The 7,399-nt window shown below is 45.8% G+C and overlaps 1 protein-coding gene across 2 annotated transcripts in view; it reads right to left on the bottom strand.

Moving 5' to 3' along the window:
- Positions 1–3,763: 3,763 nt before the first annotated feature.
- The window catches only part of CENPC (centromere protein C), a gene marked incomplete at its 3' end in the record, with an annotated part of 29,306 nt that continues 25,670 nt past the window's right edge, over positions 3,764–7,399 (bottom strand). The window contains exons 16-17 of one of the 2 annotated variants that reach the window (XM_082194783.1): positions 6,981–7,053; positions 3,764–3,913 (exon numbers count right to left, since the gene is read on the bottom strand). In XM_082194783.1, coding sequence (XP_082050909.1) covers positions 3,898–3,913; positions 6,981–7,053 — 89 coding nt within the window. Of the gene's footprint in view, positions 3,914–6,976; positions 7,054–7,399 lie in introns of those variants that run through there. The other variant, XM_082194784.1, reaches the window with a different exon arrangement.

The raw sequence follows: 7,399 nt of genomic DNA, 5'->3' as shown, positions 1-7,399 counted from the left end.
GTCTCTCCCGGGATACAGCGGCTCCCAGGCTGAACCTTCTCCTCGCTGCAAAACAAACGGAGACATCAGCAGGCGCCTGGCTCCCAGCCATGCTAGCCCCAGTCTGGGGCAGGAGGGGGGACCTGGGAAGGGGCATTTCTTCCTACCTGATCTTATTAACTGCCCCAACCTATACTCCTCCGTACGGGCGTCTGGGCTCCGTCCCGGCCGGCTTGGCACAGAGGCAGCAGCCAAAGTCTCCTCCAGCTCCAGAATAACTCTGGAGGTGATTTTGGTGGGTGGAAATCTTGGCTGCTACTTCTGCGCCAAGTAGGGCCGGGAAGGAGCCATGCCCGCACGGGGAATGGACGGAGGGTGAGGCAGGCGAGGATCAGGGGCCAGGAACCGCAGTGATGGTCTGTTGTTCTTCATCCTGGGAGTAGGCGCTGGGGCCTTATCCCTGGAGGTGTGGCCCTGTGGAGGAAGCAGGACATCATGTGAGAATGGGCCTCTGATGGGCCAAAAACAATGGAAGGACCCCTTTGTTTCCTCTGCCCCGGTACCTGAGGGTCGTCACATCTCTCCAGGGATTTGACCAGAAGAAAGTATATGTTGGGGAAAGGCTCCCTCCCTGCAAAGAAAACGGAGACATCAGCAGGCTCCTAGCTCCCAGCCACGCTAGCCCAGTCTGGGGCATGAGGGGGGGGGGGCTGGGAAGGGGCATTTCCTCCTACCTGATCTTATCAGCTGTGCCAACCTGTCCTCCTCCGTACGGGCGTCTGAGCTCCGTCCCGACCGGCCTAGCACAGAAGCAGAAACCAAAGTCTCCTCCCTCTCTGAAATAACTTGTGAGGCTATTTTAATGGGAGGAAACTTTGGGTGTTGCTTCTGTGCCAAACAGGGCCGGGAAGGAGCCATGCCCACACGGAGAAGGGGCAGTGGGGAAGAGGTGCGAGTGATGCCAGTCGGGAACCGCCAGGATGTTCTCTCGCCCTTCATCCCGGGAGCTGGAGATGGCATCTCATCCCTGGAGCCTGGCCTTGTGGAAGAAGCAGGATACCGTATGAGCTCTCATGTGAATGGGCTCTCACTGCCTGCAGATTCCCCAATTATTGCATCGCCACACCATGCTGCTGGGCAAACTCGCAGAGCATGAAATTGCTGGTGGCTCCTGAGGTTTTAATGCTCGCAGTTGTACTCTGCGTCCATCTGGGAACTGTAGCGTCACACGCGAGCTGAGACCAGGAATAGCCAGTGGTGGTAGAGGCGCAGTGTTGTCCCAGAGGATACATATGGGAAATGCCAGGGAACCCAGAAGTCTAAACTGACAGATTAGTTCTTTCAGCAGGACTCAGGGACCACCCTGGATCCTCAGCCTTTCGCTGTTGCCTCCTTGCCTCAAATTAAAGAGTTTAAGGAACCTCTTTTCAAAGGGTCACACGCAGTGATGGTGCAAAGAAATAATACAAAATAAATCTCACTACGTTTCTGCCCCGTGTAAGCTAAAGCCTGCTAGAGACCTTTCCCTTGAAATGATAGACTGTGCACCCACCATACCTTTGGGGCTCATCCCCACTTCCCCTTGGGTCGTGTGCCCAGCAATCTCAGGTGTGTTAACATATTTGCTCTTTTGCTAGATGGGCCAGCCTGGTTTGCAAAAGTCAGCCCAGGGATTCCTTGTCTGGCACAGTTGTGCAGCCTGTACTTTCATTGATATCCCAATTTATCAAAATTCTACCTTTTGTGTATTTCTGGGGTTTGGGGGGGGGTCTCCGGCAAATGTATAACACTATTTTGCCTGCACAGTTTTTAATGCCACTATTGATGTGAACCAATGCATGATTATAAAGTAAATAAAGCTTATTTTTAAAGTTCCCGTGTTGATGCCTGATTCTTTCTTAAGTGGGGCAAAGGGAGGGAAGGCAGCTAGCTTCATAGCTGGACTCGCTCAAAACAAGGTTTTGCAGTCTAATTCCTATCCATTTAAGTTTCCTGTCAAGGATGGAATTTTAAAAATCTGTTTTTAAAGAACCAGGTGGCAACCCTACTTCAGGTATACAGGACCCACACTGTGAATTGTGCTCACAAATGTACCGGGAGCCACTGTAGATCCTTTAGGACCAGTGTTCTGTGGTCCCGGCGGCTGCTCCCAGTCCCCAGTCTAGCTGTCGCTACATCTGCTAGCTCCTCTCAGATATGCCCGAGCCAATCTGATCTGAGGGGAATCCCTTCCTATCCTCAAATATATGGTCTTCTGTTAGAGCTTGAGCAGGACCAAACCCCATCTCCCAGGCGTCCCCTTGAAGGCAAGGCACAATCCTGGGACACTCAAAACCCAACGGTTTTCCATTTCCAAGGCACGGGGTCCCTCCCCAAGTCAAGAACGGGGCATCTGAGCTCCTCCTTCCTTCCTGGTTCCTCCTCATGACTGAGTTCCTAGGACTCCACGGATCTCTGCTAATGGGAGCTGTTCCCAGATCCCCTAACAAACTACAGTTCCCAGGATCTTTGGGGGGAAGACATCTGCTTTTTAGAACAGGCGCTTCAGGTTACAGACTCCACTAACCCAGAAATAGTACCTCGAGTTAAGAATTTTGCTTCAGGATGAGAACAGAAATCGCACAGTGGCAGGGGGAGGCCCCATGAGCTAAAATGGTGCTACAGGTTAAGAACAGTTTCAAGTTAAGAATGGACCTCCAGAACAAATTAAGTCCTTAACCCAAGGTACCACTGTGCTACTACTACTACTACTACTAGTAGTAGTAGTAGTAGTAGTTATTTGTACCCCGCCCATCTTCCTGGGTTGCCCCAGCCACTCTGAGGTAGATGGAGCAATCTAGGGTCAAAATCCCCTTCCTTACTGTATTTTAATATTGTGTTGGAAGCCGCCCAGAGTGGCTGGGGAAACCCAGCCAGATGGGCGGGGTATAAATAAATTATTATTATTATTATTATTATTATTATTATTATTAATACAGTGATACCTCGGGTTACATGCGCTTCAGGTTACATACGCTTCAGGTTACAGACTCCGCTAACCCAGAAATAGTGCTTCAGGTTAAGAACTTTGCTTCAGGATGAGAACAGAAATTGCGTGGTGGCAGCGGGAGCCCCCATTAGCTAAAGTGGTGCTTCAGGTTAAGAACAGTTTCAGGTTAAGAACGGACCTCCGGAACAAATTAAGTACTTAACCCGAGGTACCACTGTATTATTATTATTATTATTATTATTAGACTTAAATCTGCGAAACCAACAACAGGGAAGGCAAAGGCATTTTATGCTTCTCAAGAACGTTAAGTTTCGAAATATCAAACGACGCCTGGGTGATTAGTTTTATTAATGCGTGTGATTTATGTAACAAAGATACAAACTGTACAAAAGAAAAGGGGGAGCATTGATTGGTCCTGAATGGAGCAGGGTAAGGAAAGAACACGGGACCTAACATCTGCATTGCTATACAGACCCATCGCCAGTCCTTTCCACCCGACTCTGGGCACAAATGGCCCCTTTTCCGGAGGTTTTGCAGTCTTTAGAGTAGCTCTGCCTCTGTGCCTAGTACTGCCCGCAGCATCACACTAGCAAGACAGCAGCAAAGGCCTTGAAGGTTAGCATGCCAAATAATGACATGGCTCTGCACCACTTGCCCAGTGCAGGATGGCATCTTAAGTTGCAGCAACGTTTAGTTTTGCCACCGAAGGAGCCTGCCAAGCTATCAGTTCAGTCAAAGAAATGACAAGATCAGAAGGGAACTTGTGCAATATAAATAATTAGAAAAACATACAACTCAAACTACAAAAATATCTTTAATTTTGTTGTCCTGCAAGCCTGGAATGCTGTAAGCTAGGACGGTTCCCCCTTTCCCCTCAACATGAGACGATCTTTAAGTTGCTCCAAGAAATGTTGATACAAGGGTAGGCTTCATGAATTTTCGGACCTGAAATGAAACAAAATTACAAATCTTCCACAAAGCTTTATTTTCCAACTATGCCACAACCCCCCAAAATCACTTGGCTACGGGGCGATTTATAACATTATGCCAAGTTACTAACTAAAAGAACACCTGTAGTCAATATAGCTACGCAATGATTACTATTTGGGTGGAAATGTTTTGTTGACATGCAACAGATGGTAAGAAATTCTCTTAAATTTAAACCAGGGGAAGACGCACAAGCTAGTAATTCACTACTGTTTCACTTTCTTGTATTAAAAAAAAATGGAGACATTCTCTTTCATTTTCTCAGTGCGTTCACATGTGGTTTATTATTATTAATTATTATTATTTTAACTGCAATTTATAAGCTGCTTTCCAGCAAGACCTTATAGGTCACAGAACATCTGAAAAAAGCTATATAATCAGCTTCGCTGGCCCTTTCCCTCCTCTCCGCTCATTGCTAAAGGAAAATTTAATACCGTCGAACCTCCGTTTATGTAACCCTCTGGTTACGTAAACTTCAGGATGTGCGTGTGGCAAACCTGTAAATATTTTACTGGGTCTTGCCACACGCACATGCGCAGAAGCAGTCTGCGTATGCACAGAAGCGGTCCTCAGGTTGCGGAAACCTCGGGATCTGACCGAACCTCCAGAACGGATCCCGTCCGCAACCGGAGGTAGCACTGTAGATAGAAGGATTTAAAAAACAAACAAACAGCAAAACCTCTCTTATTTGCCTGTGCCAGTTTGTCTACACTTTCTTCCCCATGATTTTAATGCATGTTGTATTTAAATATAACTCTCAGCAAAAGAAACAGCAACAAGTGTTTCCCTCTTCCTTTTTAGTTCAGTGAACCTCAGCTATTACAGTCTGCCAACTGATGAACAGGATTCAGTGCAGTTGCAACTTTCGCGAGGGCTAAATTCCCAGTAATGGCACATCAAGAGAAAATCACGCAAAGTCAGAACGGCCCCTGGAGCCACCCCCGTCTTGAGCTCTTGCAAGATCGGGGCTGTCCGAGATCTCTTGCAACCCTCCTGGAGCCCAGTAAGCAAGGCAGAGAGCTTTAAAGCACTTTCTCCGGTGGGAAAACCCTTCACAGGAAGAGCTTGAAAGTCCTCTGCCTTGCTTAGCAAGCTCTGGGACAGTCGCCCAAGAGTTTTGGGGGCTTCCCCAAGGGTAGGCAAGGACTTCCTTTCTGTTTGTCTGTCTGTCTGTCTATTAGGGGGCAATCCTCATAAAGCTATAATTGAGCAAGTAAAACCTGTGTAAATTGCTGTATCAGGATTGCTTATCTAGAAGGCTTAACGGTAAGCCACTCTTTGCACCTGTCAAAGCATGGAAAGAGCACAGAAAAATAAAATAAATGAACGGTTTACCACCATCCAGCCATTCCACTCATTAACCCAGCCCCAATTAATATTCACGCAAGCAGGATGAGTCTAAAGGCCCTACAAGCAGCTTTTGTTAATCTGATCCTGCCACTAAATGGAAGGCGCTTTAAGTTTTTTGGCCTATTGGCTCCACCTGCTGGTGCATCTTTGAAGAGTTTCTAGCAATACTGATTTATTTCTCAAATTCCTTCCAAGGACCTCAAGGTGACATATGTGTCTGTGACGGAAAGCTCGGGCAGACCTGAGTCTGGTAGGTGCAGCGCAGTGGATTTCTGCCAGAGCGGCGTAGCTGGCAGAGTGCTGAGCTGCAACCTCTCTAGCTGCGGGGACAGCTAGCCAGAAGGGGGTGAAAGGCAGCACAAAGTGTGACAGAGAGAAAAGCAGTTGAGAACCGGGCTCCTGGCATTCAGCTGGACAAAAGTTTAGCCCCTGAGCTGTGTGTGTAACATCCACCCCAGGGGAAAGGTCCACAGCCAGAGAAAGAAATTAGTGTCTTTTGACATCTTTCGGCATAGCCTGCAAGACAAAGCTGTTCCGCCTGGCCTTTGGTTTGGACTCGGTCTGACCCTTATGTTTCCCTCCCCTTATGGTCTTGATTTATCAGCTATTTTAAAATGAGGCTGCATTTTAAATTGCATTTTAACCTGTATTTTAAATTGTGTTTTTTTATCCCTCTCTTTTCCCCCTATAATGTTTTTATTGTGATTTTATTTTATTGGTGTTAGCTGCCCTGAGCCCGGCTCTGGCCGGGGAGGGCGGGGTATAAATAAAATTATGTATTATGTATTATTATTATTATTATTATTTTGAGAGTATGCAGACAAGTGAGAAATAGGTAGCTGAATTTGAGACAGGAAAAATGGAGCTGTGAGGGAAGACTCTACTTGGGTCTCAGTTCGGTAAACAGGGAACAGAACTTCAGATAGAAACCCAAAATAATTTAAGAGGGGTGTGGTGATCCTCTGTCTCAGCAGTGAGATTTATAGAAGGTTGGGAAACTGACAAAAAGAACAGCCTTACCTCAGAACCCAAGTATTAAGACTTAAGTCAGAGCTTCCCAAACTTTTCAAGTTGGTGACAAACTTTTTGGACATGCAACATTTCGCAACACAGTAAATCAGTTTTGCATCATTTCATGACGTAGTAATTTAGTTTTACTAGCAAACTGGAGGTTAAACTAACTCCTTTCCAGCCCCAGGAGGAGCACGGGGAACGTTCATGTGACACACCTACACACCGCAGCCGACACAGTAACGTGTTGCAACAGTTTTAAAAGCTCTGACTTTAATACCTCAAGGTTTACTTTAAAGAACTGAAGGAAATATAAGCTGCATGTTTACCCTCTTGTTTAGAAGCTGCAACATCCACTGAATGTCATATATATGTTAAAGTGTGTTTACTGTTTCTTGATATAATTCTATCTCCTGACACTTCTTTTGTTTTGCCAATTTTGTTCTTAAAATAAAACCTTTTATCCGTTTAACTTTTCATAAGTCTCCCAGTGCCGGGGTTTTCTTTAAAGAAGCAAAATAGTAAGGGAAGGCATGCCTCATTTTATTTTATTTTTTATTTTTTTATAAATATTTATTAAAGTTTTCGGCATGCCTCATTTTATGCTCAGTGGAGACTCAGAGTGGGCATGAAAAAGAACCCAAGGAAACTACATTTTTCTTACCTGCTTCCTTTCATTTGAGTGAAGAGGACAACACATTCCTTATTCAAGAGATTACGTAGGTTGTACACGTTCCCTACAATTAAACAGAGTGATTCCATTATAGGACAAGTCTACCATTTTATAAATGCAAAAATGAGGTGGTTTTCATCTCACTTGGATATCGTGCATCCGAAATGGGCCTGCTTCCTAAATATCACCACTTTAACAGTGTGTTGTCCAAAGCTTAAAGGACACTGGAGAAGTCTTTGGGTCAAATTAAAAAAGATCTAGTACAAATACAAGGGCTCTTGATCCACCTGCACCCCCATTTTTGCCAAACACTTCCCTGTCCCTTACCAAATTACATTTCATTCTGATTGGCACATTAGGGGCTACAGTGGGAATGGAGTGAGTGGGGGGGGGGACCTATTATGTGACTA

This window comes from Podarcis vaucheri (genome assembly GCF_965113315.1).
Source record: "Podarcis vaucheri genome assembly, chromosome: 13".
In the NCBI taxonomy this organism is placed as follows: Eukaryota; Metazoa; Chordata; class Lepidosauria; order Squamata; family Lacertidae; genus Podarcis; species Podarcis vaucheri.
Note: the sequence above shows the minus strand (reverse complement) of the source record. Positions and strands in the feature narration are given on the sequence as shown.